This window comes from Protopterus annectens, chromosome 7.part1, assembly GCF_019279795.1.
Source record: "Protopterus annectens isolate FY-2018-M chromosome 7.part1, PAN1.0, whole genome shotgun sequence".
NCBI lineage: Eukaryota > Metazoa > Chordata > Ceratodontiformes > Protopteridae > Protopterus > Protopterus annectens.
The window spans coordinates 379,473,028-379,492,178 of NC_056740.1; the positions used below are offsets into that span (position 1 = coordinate 379,473,028).

General features: G+C 39.0%; 1 protein-coding gene across 1 annotated transcript in view; it reads right to left on the minus strand.

The window, feature by feature from the left end:
- MYO5C (myosin VC) overlaps positions 1–19,151 on the minus strand; it is a 1,763,334-nt gene that overhangs the window by 743,439 nt on the left and 1,000,744 nt on the right. The window contains exon 17 of the mRNA XM_044078824.1: positions 3,555–3,735. Within this exon, the coding sequence (XP_043934759.1) occupies positions 3,555–3,735 (181 nt within the window). The remainder of the gene's footprint in view (positions 1–3,554; positions 3,736–19,151) is intronic.

A 19,151-nucleotide genomic window follows, 5' to 3' on the forward strand; every position in this document is an offset into this window, starting at 1 on the left:
TTCCCATACTGCACTGCATCCTAAGGGTTTAGAAACATCAGAGGAGCAATTTCTGCTTGTTAGTTTTCCCAGTCATAGGTAACTGAAGGAAGACAGGTCATGTGACCACAATTCATTGGATAACAACACTTAAAACTGGATGTTAATTTTTTTTGTGTGTATCTATATTTTGTTATGTTTATACTGATAGGATATGTAATATTCCTATTACATACTGAACAATTACCAAGACAGTTACGTTTGAATACCTTAGTATGTGCTTAATTTGCTTGTACCTGTGCAATTGTACTTAAATAACTGCTTGATGACTTGGCTTGTTGTTTTGGGTTACTTCACTCAACTGACTAATAAATAAGTGGCACTTTAAAAAATGGCTCTTGGAGGAATTCTACATAGCTGCTGCTCAACCACCTTGTTTCGAACTGCAGATACTGGAAGCATCAGCCAGGCTACAGGTATGGTGTAGCAGCAATACAGTACAGACGTGTTGGCCTTGGAAGACCTGCACTTTAATCCCAAATTCTCCAGCTGTATGTTTTGTGACCCTGAGCAAATCACTTCTCTACCCTGTGCTCCTGGATTTCCCCTGAAACATGTCATATCTGTTTATGAGTAATGCAGTGTCCCCAACCAGAAAGGCACCAGATAAATACATCACTCTTTTCATCTAAATCTACTGTACTCCAAGGAAGGATAGCTGTTGACATCCCCATGTCTTTTTTCCTCACAGGTCTTATCACATTAGCTGGCTCTACAATACTTGGAAGCCTTGAATGATTCCTTATGGCGGTTAAATGTCTCTCGAAGCATGTCCTAAAAATACATATGTGATACCATGCAACTCTGACAAATATATATATATATATATATATATATATATATATATATATATTAACAGAACCACATCCTGCTTTTTTTCCTTGTGGGTCCTGGATCATAACATAAGTATTATCTTTGTTTTCAAGTACATCTTATACCTTTACAAGATGCAACAGTGTGATATTACTTAAGTTCCTCTAAGCCAAAATGTTAAATAAACATCATTAAGCTATTAGGGATAGACTTTCATGTGAAGCTGCAGGTAACTATTTCATAAGTGTCACACCCAAAACAGATATACAAATGTTTTATTTATTGTAATATTCAATATAATGTATTTGTTTATATTACTTGTATTTGTCTAATGGGGTAGATCACTGATGCATATGAACCAATTTCAGGCTCAGTACTAGTGAATAAATAAATAGCAGTAATACAGAGAGTAAAGCAGGAACAGAAAATGGTAATTACAAACTAGCAAATATTGAAAATGAACATCAGTATACATACAGAAAAGATGCAAAAAGCTGTGCAGGGATATGGAAATACAAAGAAATGCTACTTACAAAAATGAAAATGAGTATGAGAAATAACATTTACAATTTGTACAGGGCTTTAAATATAACAACTACGAAATCAACCAATAATGTAAAATAAAAGGAAGAGGAGAACATACTGACTGGCAAGGGTTTAAGAAATGCTACATGTTGAAGGTAATTTGTATTTGTCTGAGCAGACTTTTGTGCCACAGGTTTAATCTTTTAAAGCCTAGATTAAAAATTCCCATACTTTTGGGCCACAAACTATAAAGCTGTGATTAGTGCAATCTGACTTAGCTTCTCAAAAAACTAAGTTTGCCAGCACAAGGTAGGGAATGTTTCTAGCTGCAAACGTTTAAGTAAGACCCTAGTAAAAATTCAGCTCTTTGTTTAAGTTCCATATAGAGCTATGGAGAGGTGTTGAGGTCAGGGTGATGATGGATTACATTTGCAATTCTCATCTATCTAAGCAGTTCATCCTGCCATGCATTCTCTTCCTTGATGGGAGTCAGATTCACAACTGACATTTCAAACTTCCACAGCTGCAGCTGGCCTAGTAGCACAAAGGTGGTTCCCATTTGCCATTACTAGTAATTTGAATTTAATGACCACCTGGGTGTCTTGTAGACTATTGAGTGTGGAGATCTGAGACGTAAGAGGGCAGCTGACCTCCCTCAGGAAAGAATTGCTAGTTTCTGTGCTGTTCTGTAAATGTTAGATAGTACATAGAAGACAGTCAGGAACGGCACCAGAACAAATAAGACTGGTGCAATGGTGTACATAAGTGGAAGTGTGTGCTATTAGACTCCTGCACTGATGTTTAACACAGGAGGGACTTTTAATGGACAGGGTAGTAACAAAGCTCTATTCCTGTATGGTGACAACCTCAAGGGCTTTGCCACTCAGCATGTTTTTGTGTGTGTGTGGGTGTACGTCAACTGAGTAAGTGAACTGGACCATCTTGAATCCCTTTCAGCTATAAACCAGGCAATATAAGCATGGGAAAATTTAACAGCCATAGACAATTTAGAATACTGATGCAACTGGCATGTTTGGTAAAGAGGAAGGCATGATATCCATTAGAAACTGGTACAGACACAAGTAAATAATGTAAAAGCATGCAGATAGCAAGAAGAGGTTAATCTTAAACAATGGGCCTTGGAACTGTAAGACAGAGATCTTAATATTAAACCAATATATTTCTCACATACGAAATGAAAGGGGCATGAATAGGGAATAGTGCTTGAGAATAAATTAAAGTGAGAGAGCTGAAAGAGAAGAAACAATCCAAAAAATCTATGAATGGGATATTCTGAATTAATGAAAAAAAATCTCTTAAGCATATTTGTCTTAAAAGCACAACACTATCTGTCTGATCATCCTTTTGTACAGCCTTGTCAACTGTAATCTCTGTCACTGTATCTGTACTCATTACAATTTCAACAGCTTGCTTTGTTGTCTTAGGTGGTAGACAGTACAGGTTCACAATCATTAAAAAGAGATATTAAAACATGTGTAATAGAACAGAGATGTATTACTTATGGCTCAACACATAATACTGCATTAAGTATAATTTTCTAAACGTATCACTATGCAGTGAAACGAGTATCATAACGATCACATTTATATGCCAGAAACAATGCACCTGTCAGGATACATGTGGGGTCATGTAGATAGCATTGCATGTCAAATACTCCTTCATAAGTCCCTCTCCCTTCAGGGAGGCCAAAACATACACCTGCAAAGCTGTATTCTATGTTACCACAGTGTCAAGCAAGCATCAATCTACACGTAAAACTGATAAAGGGAACCCTAAATTTCAACCGATTACACAGAAAAATGGAAATCATAAATGTTTAAAAATAGTTGTACTGTACATGCTTTATGTTGTAACTGTCAATGAATAGCTACACAAGATACAGTTTTCCCATCAAATCACCTGACATAGTTTTAAGGACTACAACTAGAGACCTGATGAGCCACATAAAGAACATGGAATACAATACCTTCATGTAGCATACATGCATTAAAAAATAGATTTTCTTGTCTGAAGAATCATCAATAAATATTAGTTTCCAAAAAAAAAAAAAAAAAACATACACAGTGATACCATAAAACTCATTTCTTGACGCTAGACAACATAAAACATGATTTTTCTGTCATCTTACAGATACCTGAATATAAAAGTAACTTTACCATGTTTTCTTTGGTAAGCCTTGCCAATTCCTCCTTAATGCTATGCTTTGTGTTATTTTCTTCCTTGAATAATGCTTGCAAGTGACCAATTTCTTGACTGAGGTGTTCAGTTTTCAGGTTCAGTGTTTCGATTTCATTCTCATAACTTTCCCTCTGTGCTTGATAGTGAACCTCCAGTACCCTGTCAAAAACCAAAAGGTTCAAACACTGCACCTATACAAAGACGGAAATGCAATTCAAAGATTGTTATCACATAAACTATAGCATGCCAATTGTGAAAAAGGTATATTACAAAAGACACTCCTGAGGCCTGTAGCAACTAAGAAAAAAATACAAGCCAACACTGGTACAATGTGTTACTAACCCTGGACTTGTATAAACATCATTCTGGAGTTTCATCCTCGTTCAACTTTCCAGTCTCCACACTCCTTATTAACAGCAGCTTTCAGAAATCATTTGTTTCAGCTTGAATATACTTCATTTAATATATCTTGCTATGGTTGGTGTCTCAACAATAGTACTGCAAATAAAACCTTGGCTTTGCCAGCAGATGGGTATATACAGACACACACTGATCATATGAATAAATATTTGTTTTATGTTGAACTGAATACATTGCTGTCACAAACGGATCTTCACAGGCAGCTGAAGTTGAAACTACTAAGACAAACACTGTAGCTCATATTAATGCAATACAATAACAGCAGTGAATGCATTTGTTTAAAGGGAAGTGCAGTAACTGAAATACACTTACACAACACAATATAAAAATATGCCCAGCTTGTATATTCTGAAAAATATTCATAATGAAATAAAGTTGCAAATCTGAGAACTATGTTTGAATCCTACAGCCTCATTAGAATAAAGTATGCTTTTGAATAAGTTGATTATGTGACGCTTCCAGGATATATTGTGAAATAAGCTTCTGGTTACCATGACTTTGCAATTACACTGCCCCTTTTTCCACTTCTCACAATGAAATGCCATACAACTACACTGCTCTATTTCATCCTGTCCCTGAAATCTCCTTTTTTTAAGTTAGCTGGTTGAGCATACTCCAAGAAATGTTAAGCCTACCACAGCAAAATAAGATTTACTGATGTAGCCTCACAGCGTTTACAATGCAGAGAAAATCCATGGATTATACTCACCTTACCAATATCCACCCTCGTGGGGCACACCTCCTGCCCTCAGAAGGGCAAAACATATTGTTCATGATGAATGTACTGGTGGCCATTCATTTGTCAAGGTTTGCCTTAAAAGAAGTAAGGACATTGCTTTGTTTTATATGTGAAGACAGGCTATTGCAGAAAAAGGTGAAGAGTTGAGTAATAAATCTGACTGTAAGCTCATTAATTTGTATCTAAGTGGAATTTGGTATTAACCCAAAAGGAGGAATTGTGAATATAATAAATCTGTCCTTCCAGGTTCTTATTTGTTGATAGAGATTCAAATCTTTAGTATTATATCATGCTAGAACCATTTATTTCATGGAAGTGTATGAAATCAGTGTGGGTCTAGACATTAACAGCACATAATGCAGACATAAATCACTGCTCTGGAGCCCATAAGAGATGAGACTATAAATAACGAGCTTAAGGTCTGTCACTACAGTTCAGGGTCTTCACTCTGTAATAATTTTATTGAGGAACCTGAGTGGTCCCTCAAGCTGCATGTTGGTCTTGGATAGTTACATATAAAAAAGGAATATTTAGCTTCTATAACCAATCTCACCAGTGCACATTATACAGAAATTATAAAATACAGTTACCTGACAAGTCAAAGCTTTGTCTTTCTGGCAGGAAGGCCATCCTTTTTACTGTATATAGCAAACAGCCCAGAAAAGCAATTCACTGGAAGGGTGTGAAGAAGGCTCACCTTGAAGCCTAGGTTGGAAATGAGGGATGCAACCTTATTTAATGACTCCAAGCATCTGGATACAGAACAGGCACAAATCAGTAAGTCATCACAATAAGAAAAATGTGGAAGTCTAAGGTTCGGCAATACAAAACCACTGAGGTCAGATATTTTGTAAACACACAAGATGTAGTACAGCGCCCCATGGGTAAATGCAGTAAACTGATAATGTAAACCAGACATAGTAAATCTGAAAAATTGTCTGAAATTGAGAGCAATATAAATATGATAATAAGCTCCAAGAGATCTAGAGTCACCATGAATCAGAGGTCTGGAAGCATCACTTGGATTGACTGTAAGGTGAGAGCATTTTGAATATCAAAACTTTTGCAAAGGTGTTTAGAAAAGATAACTCTATTACAAGTCTCCAGGAGTGCTCCACTTTTGCTGCTCAAAAGAATCTGGAGTAAAATCCTTTGTCTATGTGCATCACAGACACTGATTCTATGACCTCTGCTTCTACCATATGATGGAGCACTGAAGGAAACAGCTCTGTCTGGTAAGGTGTGTGTGTGTGTGTGCGTGTGTGTGTGGTGGAATTCCCCTGAAACGGGAAGGATTTTCTATGCATTGCAAAGTGTATCCTCTCCAAATTATTCCCAGAAACAATTTGTTTGACACAAATTGCAGGCAGGCTGCAGGTTTGAAAGAGAGCCTGGGGGAAGGAGGAAGAGCGGGGGGGGGGGGGTAAGGGTGCTCTGTCACTTGGCATAGTTATTCCTTTGCAGGGGGATTATCCTCCAGCCAATTTGTATGTTTTTTGTTCGATTCCTGACTTTTTCGGCTGGGATTTTTTTTTGTTTGTTCTGCCTCTTGAAGAAAGTTACCTTGTTTGGGGAGAAAGTATAGTTGTATAAAATCTTACATAAAGATAGATGTCCTTGTTTTCACTGTTGCAGTATTCACAACATGAGGGATTCCTTGTCAAGGGTAACCTGACATCCAGCCAGTATACCAAAGCCTTTTATTACTTGCAAGTACATGGGACATTGCACATATGCTCCCCATGTACGTACGGCATAAATGCGACGTCTGCATGTACTATCCTCAGAATTGAATGCCCTACCGAGAACGCCTTTCTAAGGAAACAAGGAGGTGAATCATACATCAATAAAAAAAAAGCAGTACTCAGGGGGTGTGGAGGGAGGGACAAAATACTGCAATAGTGAAAAGGACAACATCTATCATTGTGGTAAGATTTCACACAACTATACTATGCACTTTTATTGTACTGTTGCAGTATTCACAACATGAGGGAGAGTACTAAAGCTCACGATGAAACATGGGAGGACAAAGGGGCAATACAGCTCTCTAAAAAGCTATGAAGAATGGCCCTAGCAAAAGTAGCTCAAGCTCTGGAGATTCCATCCAACTTGTAGTGTTTGGTGAAGGCATGTAGAGAAGTCTAGGTAGCTGCTTCAAGAATGGAATTAGTGTCCAAACCCTTGAAGAAAGCACCAGAGGCCACCACAATCTAGTAAAATGAACCTTAACAGAAAAAAAGAAGGCTCTTACCATGAGAAACATATAAAAAAGAAACAGCCTTAGAAATTCAGGAGGAAATAGTTTGCTTGGAAACAGGCAATCCTGAGGACCTGGGATGAAAAGAAACAAAAAGCTGATCATATTTCCCGAAAGCCTTGGTTTTATCCAAATAAATTCTGAGTTGTCTATGCACATCCAAGGTGTGTAATACCTTCTCACTAGGAGATTGTGGAGAAGAGATAAAAGTGGGCAACTGAATGGATGATTAAGTGACAACACATTTACAACCCTGGGTATAAATGAAGGATTAGTAAGCAAGGAAACCCTGTCCTTGTAGAAAACCAAAAAAGGAGAAGAAGTCATAAGGGCTTGAAGCTCAGACACCCATCTAGCTGAAGTCAAAGCTAACAACAAAACAGTCTTCCAACAAGGTAGCCACAGGCTCAAAAGGAGCCAAAGTCAATTTCTCCAAAACAAAATGAAAATCCCAAGGAGGAGGAACAGGCTTCCTGGGAGGTCTAATATGTAGGAAGCCTTTGAGGAATTGTTAAGCCTCAAACCTAGAAGCTAAAGGTTGAGATAAAGGCAGACTAGAAGAAATAGCTGACAAGTGGGCCTTGACAGAGGAATAGGCCAACCCAGCATCGTACAATTCACACAAATAAGACAGAACCATTGGAACATCCACAGTCAATGGGTCCAAGTTATGTGAAAGACACCGAACAGAAAACCTCTTTCATTTGGATAAGTAGGATTTCTTGTTACTGAGTTTTCTGGCCTCCTGCAGAACTCTAAGCATGTCCTCAGAAAAAAGGTGTCTGAAAGGAATCAAAATCCTATCACCCACAGAGTCAGCTGCAAAGTCACAGGTGGGGATGGATAAGAGATCCTTTGTCTTGTGTGAGAAGGTCCATCTTGTGAGGTAACTTGTGATGATTGCCCTTGGCTAAATGCAGAAGAAGAGAGAACTAATGCTGTCTTGGCCAAAAGGGAATTACCACCAAGATTTTGGCTTTGTCCTGCTGAATCTTGAACAGGACCTATGGAATGAGAGGAAGGGGGATATGTATAAAGAAATCTCCTTTACCAAGAAAAAGATAGGGCATCCACCTTCCAAACCACAGGATTTGGGACTCTGGCACAAAGTAGAGGAAGCTGTCTGTTCAGATGGGAGGCAAATAGATCTTATTTTAGGAGTATCCCACTGGTGGACAATGTCTAGAAACACATCCCTGTGAAGCATCTATTAGTGGTATTGACTCAAAGACCCGCTTAGAGTGTCTGCCACATAATTCTGACTGGAAAAAATGTACACTGCCTGAAGAGAGATATGATACTGAACTGCAAGCTTATAAGCCATGAGAGCTATCCTGCAAAGAAGATAAGCTTTCATCCCCCCTGTTTGTTTACATACCAGAGGACTGTGGTGTTGTCTGTAAACAGCTTGAAAGGACCTGGAAGGAAAAGAGGACAAAAAGCCTGAACACCCAGCAGAAGCGCACTCATCTCTAGGGGATGTGCATGCTGCCTGCAAACTGTTTTCAAGAAACACTGAAACTTCCTCATGTGAAGTTTAGCCGGAGGTAACATTGGAATAGTGGATGCCATGAATCCCAGAAGTTTGACAAAGTCCCTGGCTATGACATAGGGTAGAGGGAGAAGAGTTTGGAAGAAAGAAATGAGGGACAGATGCCAGCATAAGGTCTTTCTGTATCATGCACCCCAGGAAGACATGATCCTGAGAAGGGGTGAGGGATGATTTTGTGAAATTATGGTGAACCTCAGGCTTTGCAGAAGGGGAAATGGAGTGTCTGAGGAAGATGCCTGAATCAGAAGGTTGTCTAAGTAAGGGAAAACTTGGATGCCTTGCAGCCTGCAGAAAGCAACTATAGGTGCTAGGCATTAGGTGAATACCCTCGGGGTAGTATAAAGGCCAAAGGGCAAAGCAGGGAACTAAAAATGCAAGGAAGCAACAGAGAAACATAAAAATTTCTTGTAACGAGGATGAACAGGAATGTGAAGGGTGGAACCTCCTGAATTGTTCCCTGATTCAACAAGTCCTGAAGGACCTCTGGAAATAAATGCAGCTGTTTCTGAGCACACTGAGGAATGCCCACTTAGGGAGATTTCCATACCATGGAAAAAACACTTTGAATAATGGAAACAACCCGTATGTCCTGATTAATGTTTCCCCAAACTAGACGAGAAAAAGATGAAGGGAAACAGGAATAAGGCTGTAGCGAGAGTGATAATTGCAAAATACCTGGCTTGTCAGGACATGGCTACTTCTGGGCAGGAACAGACTGAGAAGTCTTTCGTAAAGGAGGCCTCCTGCCACCATTTTTAGTCTTAGATAGAGGAATGAGAACCTGTTTTCACACAAAATCAGTCTTAGGTACAGGTGAGACAAAAATGTGTTTCAAATTATGCAGCTCCAGAAACAAACAAAACTTTATTATCCAAAGGAGCATCCAGTGTCTTAGCTTTAATGTTATCTGGAAATGGTTGAAGTCTTAACCAGGAATATCTTCTCAAAACACTACCTGATGCAGTTGCCCTAGAACAAGCTTCTGCTGCATCATAACTACACTTACTTGACTGTCTTGCTACCTGAGAAGGAAGATCATAAATAACCTGAGCGGCCTGTTAAAGAAGAGCCAAAGCATATCTGGTCATGTGAGTCTGATAATTAATAGCACAGAAACCTACAGTAGCAGAAGTATAGACCTTCTTCCCCAGTCTTTCCATAAACCTGCTTTCCTTATCAAAAGGGAAAAGTGAAGTAGATGGCAGTAATTTGGAAGGTTTACCCAAAGCCACAGAGACCACAGCAGATTCAGCAGATGGACATCTAAAGAGAAATTTGCTATCCTCTGGCACTTAGTAAAAGTGGTCTGGCTTCTTAGATGCCGGTGGCTGAGAATATGGAGTTTGGGATGTTGAAATGAAAGCATCCAATAAAGCAGGCAAAACTGGAGGAACAGAAGAAGGAGAAGGGGGCCCCATCTGCATTTCTATTAGCATCTCTAATGCACATCACTAACTTGGTTCATTTTGAAAACAATTTCCACAAAAGTAATCTCTTCTATGGGATAATCAGTACCATTAGACTCATCTTATGGAGTAACATACTCCATAGGAGAAGGAATCTGAGCAGAGTAGGCTAAGGATTCATCATCTGAAGAAATTCTTTCTCAGATTAATCCTGTTCACTAATTCTCTTTTGTGGTAAAGACGTCCCAAGACGGAGTGGGGAGAGAGACACCAGAAGGAGACTTAATGATCATAAGGGCATTAAACAGGCCTTGGGTAAAACTCTGCCATTCACTTTGTGGATCTCTTGGGGGGAGTGGAATGCTTGGTCATTTGCCTCTTTTTCATGTGTACATCCACCTTTTGAAAAGTGGAAGGGCTCGACATATGCCTATACTCCACAACTGTAGTCAGGACTTCCTCTGTAACTAGTACTTCAGAATCCCCCTAGGGCCTTATGAAATCACAATTCTCAGTTCCCCCTAAATATCTAAAGAGGATGTCAGCAAAGCCTCCAAGGATGTGCCCATCATCAGATCCATGGTGACCTCTAAACCAGTTCCAGCTGAAGAATCAAAACCATGGACCGGGCAGATATCCATACCTTCATCAGCCTCAAGAGAGATGTCTGATGAAGGAGGCCCAGTTGCAGAGCTACTCCTATGATGTTTGGCCTTTCTCTTCACAATTAACTCAGCAGAAGACCCACACGTACCCTCTGTAGCATCTTTCACTAAGCATTTCAGACACTGGTTTTCTAGATAAATAGCTAGCGAGGACAGCCAGCTATGCAAAGTCTTAGGCACAAAGGCCTGGCAAATAGAACAAGTTTTATGTTCGTGGGTAGGCCCTAAGCAAAATAAGTACTGGTCATGACTATCTTTATGTGGAATCTGTCTCCCACCCTAGCATTTGCCTTTCTTGAATGACCTGAAAAAACCTCATAAACACAGTAGCATGAAAAAGGAGAAAAAAAAAAACAATGGGGCACTTATCTGAAATGGCTTGATACAGCAGCAAACAACTCAGGTGAGCACACTGATGGTCGAAGATGGCATCCAGCCTGGGGGCAGAGAAGTTCTGAGGATAGTACGTGCAGATATCACATTTACGCCCTACGTTCACAGGGAGCATACATGAGACATCCCACATATTGCAATTAGTAAAAGGCTTTGGTATATTGGCTGGATGTCGGGTTGCACTTGGCAGGGAATACCTCATGTTATGAATACTGCAACAGATGGACACCTTGGGCTGAGAAAACATTGTAGATACCCCATGCATTAATTCACTTCTATCATTCCACTGTTTGAGAATCTGTGTAGCAGAGGGCCCAAACAGCAATTAAGAGCCTACAGCTGCATTCAGAATTTCAGCTTTTAAATCTTCAGAGAACTTCTGATTACACACTCAAGCATACTGTCTTAATACAAAAAAAAATGATGCAGCATTTCTCGAGACTGCATCTTCTCATTCAAACACATCCTCTCAAAGCATGTTTCAAAACCAGAGTCAAATTAGAAAGCAGGTAAAAATGTAGCAACCTCATCCAAACTGTACAGACACTGTAATTCTGTAAAATAAATTTCCATAGATATCCTTGGCAATTTAACATTCTAAGGCTAGATTACTAAAAAGAGATACTGTTTTGCCCTGAAGATGTAACCATTTCCCCTTTTCATCAGGAGATATTGAATTAGATGAAACCAAGGACTTTTTACTTGAGCAGGTATGTGTGAAGACTGCAGCTGGGTCAGTAGTCAAATGAAAAAGGAGACCTGTCATATCCGAGGAGACCCTATATTTTTCTGGGCCTTTTCGGGGACTGCTGGAATAGATTCTGCTGCCTGCAGGCAGCTCTATAAATAACTTCCAAAGTTGTAATAAAGTGGGGATAGCCACAGAATTGGGCATCTCATCATCTACAGGGTCATACACCCTGCCTAGCCCTGGGGCAGTTCCTGATTGCTCCTGCAGATCAATGTGGGCATCCCTTTCACTATTCCCCACTCCCTTCACTCATCCACTCTATTCTGCCCTATGGTGTCTATTTGGTTTAACTAAAAATGCCAACACTACCTAAGTATTAAAGGATCCTGCCTCTCAGCTCTATTAAACGAGTGACTTACTCTAGAAGTACTCACCTTCAACTTAGCTGTAAGCAAACATGAGTATGTATGCCTGTACCCAGGCCTCTGATGTAAAATAACTAATCTTGCTTATTTTTTATTTTTTCATATTATGTTATCTTAAGTTTTTTTTTTCTCTTGCTGACTCTGTAAACATTTTTATGTCTGATCTAAATCAATTTTAATGTCACTTCCTGCTATTTGCATATATTCCATGCTATGATACTATTGCATTTAATGTATAATTGCATATATCGGAGCTTTTCTCCCCGGGCCTCTACTGAAAATGGACATATATCCAGTTAGACTAGCCCGGTCAACAAATGTAAAATAAAATGAAATAAAATAAATAAACGTCTCTTTAAGAAGCTATCCAAGGGCTTGAGCAAGAGTATAAATACCGAGCATGTGCGAGCCTGACTGTCATTTTGTAGTAAGCTGTTGAGATCTAAGCATGTATGTATGTAAGATCTGTCTGTCAATCAGTTTGTTTATATTTAATGATGCTGCTTTCCATCCTGATCTGTTTCTCTGCAATAAAAGCATCTAAACAAACTACGCCGCCTGCTTGTCATCTGTGTTAGAGGGACGAGTGACATGATGTCAAAACAGACATTGTTGAAATGACCTGTTGCCAGAAAGAACTCCAGTTTCTCCACCTTGAATTCGAGAGGCATCTAGTTAGTAGTGGTGGAATATAAAGGAGTGGATCATCCCTACTGCACATATAATTCGCAATGCAGGTCAAAAATGGATTTCAGATGTTAAAACTTGTTCAAACTATTTCTTATTCATAAAATATAAAACAATATTAAAAATAAGACCTCATACCCCAAGTAAAATAAGTTGAAATGTCCAATACTGATAGAAATATTTGAATTACTAATGAAATTGTTTGAAATAAAGTCTGAATTGCATAAAATCAATAAAACAAATAAAATAAGGGGAAATGACTGCATTTTTGCTAAGCACGTATTTTTCATACTGATTAAAGCCATCTGAGATATCAGAAGTCTATGAAGTGTTTGCATGTTTGTGCAGTGTCACAGTAAAGTTATTTCACAAATACAGCCATTTCAGAACATATTTTGCAAAGTACAGGATTTCAAACAGTTTATTGTGCATTTGAGTGTTATTGCAAGCTGCAGAGAGGCAACTTATTCACATATGACTACAAGTTGCCCTGGATTGCATTGTGTTATGGTATACTTTGCTGGCATGGCTGAAGGATTTTGAAAACTTCGTGCACTTGTGTTTGATGCTAATATTGCAGAGAACTAGAGAGTGTTTGAGCAAGAGTATGACATTTTCATACAGGCTGCATTTTCTGATAAAGATGATAGTACAAAGGCATTTATTATGCTTAATTTAGCTGGGTTAGAAGCCACTGAAAGGGAAAGTTCATTTGTGTATGCACCTGCTATCTTTGCTGGACAGGGTGGGAAAACTGTCATACTGTTGCACTGGTGGAGTCAAGGGAGGACCCCAAGTGCTTAAACCATAAATTTAGAGAAATGTGTAACCCCCAGACAAACATTACAATGGAGAGGCACTTATTTTACACAAGGGATCAAAAGCCTGGTGAAACTTTTGCAGCATATATAACTGACTTGAGAAACAAGACAAAAACATGCAGATTTGGTGATTCAAGGGATGAGTTGATAAAAGATAGCCTTATGTGTGGCATTAAAGAAGATGCTATGAGAAAGATTTTGCTTCATGACAGTGACTTAACTTTGAATAAGGCCATTGAGATTTGTTAGATATATGAGCTCACACAAATATGTTTTTACAAATGAGAAAGGCGTGTTTTCAGTAACTTCTAAAGTTCACTTTGATAGCATGTAGCATGTGGTTAAAAGAAACTGGGCCAAGCACATGGCAGCAACTGTAGCCCCTGCAACATTCACAGGTAAACCCCGGTGCTTTCAAGCAAGTTCCAAAGTTCACACAGCCTCAGTGAAGCATAAGAGTGAGTCAACAAACTCAAAGCAAGAGCCAACATCCAATTTCATTGCCAACTGTTGTAATCGTGGTGGCAATCATGAATCTAAAAGGGAGAAATGCTTAGCTTTTGGTCAACAATGCCACAAATGTAATAAGTGGAATCATTTCAAAAGATTTTGTAAATCAAAAGCAACATAATATTTTATTAAAAGGGAACATTTTAAGAAACAAGTTGATCAATTAGAAAGATGCAACCCTACTTTTTATGTGGATGGTGTGTCAGTGCTCAGTGAAACAGTCAATGCAGCAGATTTATGGGCCAAGAATGAAGTATTATATACTGGCTCAAAGTCTAATGTTATGTGTGCAGAAACATTTTCTAAAGTATGTACTGGTGGAAAGCTTGATTTGGCAAAGTTTGCGAAGCTTGCTGCTTATGGTGGTGAAGAGATTCAGATGGAGGGCTCAGTAGTGCTTTCATGTTATTCAGCTGGGAGAAGCTACGACATATTATTTTATCTGGTCAAGAGGCATGTCCAGTCATTGTTAGGGCTTAGAGGCAGTTTGAAAATGGGACTGCTTTCATTTAACAAGGAAGTCCACCATGTTAATGTAAAAGACCACTATTCTAATTTCACCCAATATATTTTTTCTACCTTATGTTCATCTTTTTGAAGACAAACTAGGCAAGCTTCCAGCTGTGTACTCCATGAAGTTAGACCCAGTTGTCAGGCCAGCACGAAAAGTTCCAATAGCAATGCAGACCAGAGTCACAGCCAAACTAGACAAAATGGTGCAGCAAGGTGGGATTTGTCCAGTAGGTTGATCAAATCCAACTGAATGGGTATCTTCCATGGTGGTAGCTCATAAAAGCTCAGACAACATCAGAATATGTATTGATCCACATGATTTAAACAAGGCACTGAAAATACCTCATCATCCAATGCGTACAGTCGAAGAAGTCACTGCTCTTATGCCAAATGCCACTGTTTTTTCTGTCTTAGATACAAAGAGTTCATTTTGGCAATTTTGCTTGGCAAGAAATCTTTGTTGCTAACTACTTTCTGCACTCAGTTTGGAAGGTACATATTTCTGACAATGCCATTTGAGATACATTCTGCAAGTGAAGTCTTTCAACAAGCAATGGACCAATTTTTTTCTGGGTATCCCTGTGCTATTACAGTAGATGACAAACTAGTAGGAGGTAATGTTGATAAAGAGCATGACAGAAACCTCAGAAAAGTTCTGGAAAGGGCACATCAAGTGAATTTTATGCTCAATCCACAGGAATGCAAACTCAGGCTATGAGAAGTCATTTAATATTGGTCATTTATTTATCAGTTCAGGCTTACAACCAAACCCTTCTAAGCAAACAGCCATTCTTGCGATGGCGGCTCCAGACAATGTTCTAGCCCTGCAACATTTTCTTGGCATGGTTAACTACCTAGGAAAGTTCATTCCAGACTTGAGTTAAATATCAGCACCACTCAGAGAGCTCACATGTAAAGATGTATCCTGGTCATCATTAGAGCAACACCAGAGAGCATCTGATGTCCTGAAACAGAGAATTGCCAGTCCACCTACTCTCAGATACTATGACATCCACAAGCCAGTTACTCTTTCATGTGATGCTTCGAAATTTGGTCTTGGTGCAGTCATTTTACAAGAGGGTCAACCTGTTGCTTATGCGTTTACAACTCTCACCCAAACTGAATTTCAGTATGCTCAGACAGAGAAAGAACTCTTGGCAATTGTGTTTGCATGTTCCAAGTTCCATGATTATGGTTATGGTAGACCAATCCAGATAGAAACAGACCACCAACCTCTAGTCACTATTTGAGAAGGCTTATGCATACAGCTCCAGCTAGATTGCAAAGCACAATATTGAGATTACAAAAGTATCATTTCAGTCTTGTTTACAAGAAAGGCAAGCTTCTTTACCTTGCTGAAACATTATCCAGATCACCCATTTCAACCACTGAACAGCACGAGAATGAATTTTGAAGTCATGGAGGTGAGAATTTTTTCTTCTACACGTTTTGATGAGCTTAGGGGTCATACAGCCACAGATCCAGTTTTAAAAAAGCTCAACCACTTTATCAAAGAAGGATGGCAGTCAAAGCAATCTAGTTTTTTTTTTCAAAAAACTTTTTAAACAATCTAGTTTACCTCTAGAAGTGCAACCTTACTTTCTATACAGACATGAAATTTTGTCAGACAATGTTATCATCATGAAAGTTCCTAAAGTTATTGTTCCAAAGTCTTTGCAACAAGAGTACATTACTATCTTACACTGAGGTCACCCAGGAGCAGACTCTACCAAGAGAAGGGTGAGAGGATTAGTATTCTGGCCTTCTGTTTCAAGATATTGAGAGAGCACTTTCATATTGTTGTGTGTGTAATAGTACAAAGCCACATCAACAGAAAAAACAACTTGAAGTGAACCAGACTCCCAAACTAACTTGGTCGAAAGTAGCCAATGACATTTTTGAGTGGAATGGTCATTATTATTTGGTGTTAGTAGACTCTTATTCCAATTGGTTCAAGACTGACCTACTTCAAAATCTCACAGACAATACTGTCATTACTAAGATGAAGCATCATTTTGTAGTCCATGGTAGTGTGCATAAAGTTATTTCTGACAATGGCACACAGTTTACAACCAAACAGTTCAAAAGATTTGCCAAAGAGTGGGATTCTACTCATGTCACAAGTAGTCCAGAGTATCTGCAGTCAAATGGTTTGGCAGAACATGCAGTTCAAAGTGCAAAGCAGTTACTAGAGAAGTTGAAATGTGACAATAGTGATATTTTCCTGAATCTCTTAAATCTCAGAAACGTTCCTCGTGATAAATATCTTGGTTCACCTGCTCAGAGACTTCTGTCTAGACAAACCAGAACCACATTACCAATCAGCAGTCAATTGTTGGGTCCATGTCTCAAGAACAACAGGTCTGTGAAAACCAATCTGTTTAAGAAGCGTTTAGTCCAGAAGTCCTATTATGATAAGACCAACAAACCACTCAATCCATTATGACAGAGAGAAGTAGTAAGGATGCAAATGTCCAAAGGTTATGATCGGAATGGAGTCATAGAGAATATTTACCCACAGTCAAGGTCATACGTTGTGGAATCACAAGGAGTAGCTTTTAAGTGGAATTGGAAGCATTTGATACCGGTGTCCAAGCTACACCACAGCACATTGCCTGTGAAAAAGACTCTTTATCTCAGAGTGAGTTGTCCACTGTTCCAGTTCCAGAGAATATTTCCATTCCTGTGATGAGTCCCAAAGTTCCTGATACAAGCTGTTCACTGAAGACCGCCTCTGTTGCTAAATCCAGTCCTGACTGTTATGTTACAAGATCCAGTCATATCTCTAGACCATGTTATAGAGACACAGCAACTTAGACATGAACATAGTGTTTGTTTCTAATGTCTATATTGATGCACGTTTAACTGCAATGTCATTTTGATTAAGGGTAATCTTTTTAAGAGGGAGGATGTAGATCAATGTGTGCGTGCATCTCTTTAAGAAGCTATCCAAGGGCTTGCAGAAGTGTATAAATATTGAGCACGTGTGAGCCTGACTACCATTTTGTAGTAAGCTGTTGAGATGTAAGCATGTATGTATGTAAGAACAGCACGACCACACTCCTTCTGTCTCTCCACAAGTTATCACAACTACTGTCCAAACATAACAGCAATTCTGCTCTCAGTATAACACTCCAGGAAACCAAGTAGTAAAACACAATTATTTTATTCTAGTGCCTTGGTGTAACCACCTTCAAGGAATAATCCTGATAATATTCCTTGAAGGTGGTTACACCGAGGAGCTAGAATAAAATAATTGTTTTACTACTTGGTTTCTTGGAGTGTTATATTGAGAGCAGAGTTGCTGTTACATTTGGACAGTAGTTGTGATAATCTATGTATGTAAGGTCTGCCTGTCAGTCGGTTCATTTATATTTAATGATGCTGCTTTCCATCCTGATGTGTTTATGTGTAATAAAGCATCTAAATGAACTATTTCACCTGCTTGTCATCTGTGTTAGAGGGATGAGCAACAGCTCCCAACCAAAAACATTGGTGACCATTTGAAATTTCAGGACCCGCTAGAGTGAATCCCAAAACATGGAGACTGAATGGCAGAAAGAACAGACTTACCATATACAAAGTCCAAGATGCCATTTCTTCGAATATTCCCTTTTCTTCAAGGTATGACTATATCAGAGATGGTATATATAAGTTGGGGGGAAGTAAGTAGGCTTGCCCACCCCTGCAAAAAGAAGTTTAAAGAAGGAGAGCAATTTTCGAGGTTCGGTCTTCTCCTATATTTTCAGTATTTTTTTTTTAGATTTATTGGCACTTTGCATTTCAAGGGCCAACATTTCAATATGGAGCCAAACCATCACTAAATCTAGTAATCATCTGAGGAAAAGTGAACACTTGTTTGGACTTAACCTCAGGTTCATCATCCAAAGAATCTGAGTGACTGGATTCAGTGTCAGCTCGAAAATTACCATTATGCTCATCAGATTCCTCATCATTCTTTGAAACAGAAAGGTCTATAGCCAAACAAGCACTAGAGCCATGTATGGGAACACAACAACCAGAATAAGCAATTTACAGAACAATCTCAGCCAAGGAAAACACATGTGCCTTACAAACAACTATAATCTGATTATCAGCTTTATGATAATGTTACTATTTCTTTTTCTCGTGAACTTCACTACTAGATAAAATATCTGGGGATGGAGTATTATACTTGCAAGGGGTTTCTTACACTGGACTATTCCTACACCCAAACTGTTTGGTTCTCCCATACCTACTCCAGGTACTAGAAAAGCCCTGGAGAATGTTTCTAAATCCTGTTCCAGAGTGGAGTGGCTGGCAAAGCTACAGTAGAGGGAGATGGGGCAAAAAGCAAGTGGTATGCAGGCCAAGCAGTCATCCCAACAGACTTATTAACCATAGCTGAGGCATACTTTTATTTTGCCTTTGTTTGTAGGTGCAACCGGATTTAATGGGAGGGGGTACCAGAGTTAGGATCCACTAAGACAAGAGAGAGAACACCAGCCAAAACAATA